We start from the raw sequence: 673 nt of genomic DNA on the forward strand, positions 1-673 counted from the left end.
TTTTTTTTTTAAATTAGTGACAATTGCATGCGTTTTAAACACCCATTGTTGAATAAAACAAAAGATTAAGAGGTTATTGGGTGTTCTGATGTTTGCACAAGTACTTAACATTAACGCTTATACCATTTTTGTTGCAATCTAAAGACGCACTGAACGGAGGAACACACCTGTCTCTGTTGTAGCCTCCGCCTCCTCCAGAGGAGTATCCTCCTCCTCCGCTCTTATATCCACCGCCGCCGTAGCTTCGGTCACTTCCATAGCTTCGGTCACCACCTCCATAGCCGCCTCCGCCTTCAACGAGAAGGACATCACAACACAGAGTTTATCTACTAGATGCCAAAAAACCCTGAATCTGAGGATCACAATACAGCAGCTCTCGAACCTCCTCTTCCTCGGCCTCCTCTGAAGAAGCCTCCTCCTCCACCCCCTCGTCCTCCTCCACCTCTGTAGGATCCACCGCCGGACCGGCCTCCACCGCCACCACCCTTACCAGCCTCGTCCACACGGATCGTCCGGCCGTCCACAGACTACAGCGAAACACAGCGTCAGAAACATCCAGCGGGGGAAATATAAACAGTGACTCCAGCACAATAGGAGGATATTCCCCCGGCTGCGTGCGAATGATCAATGCTATTAAAGACAATTAAATTAAGGGATTAAGCGATAGTGCTGT

At 49.2% G+C, this 673-nt stretch overlaps 1 protein-coding gene across 1 annotated transcript; it reads right to left on the reverse strand.

The window, feature by feature from the left end:
* On the reverse strand, positions 1-527 carry LOC107575625 (glycine-rich RNA-binding protein GRP2A-like; the record flags this gene model as incomplete). Its single annotated transcript, XM_016261982.1, has 2 exons — positions 1-294; positions 383-527. Coding segments are annotated over 2 exons (366 nt in total), but the record flags the coding sequence as incomplete, so codon positions are not given.
* Between the last annotated feature and the right edge of the window lie 146 nt (positions 528-673).

The sequence above is a fragment of the Sinocyclocheilus grahami genome, unplaced genomic scaffold, assembly GCF_001515645.1.
Source record: "Sinocyclocheilus grahami isolate Dianchi unplaced genomic scaffold, SAMN03320097.WGS_v1.1 scaffold2761.1, whole genome shotgun sequence".
In the NCBI taxonomy this organism is placed as follows: Eukaryota; Metazoa; Chordata; class Actinopteri; order Cypriniformes; family Cyprinidae; genus Sinocyclocheilus; species Sinocyclocheilus grahami.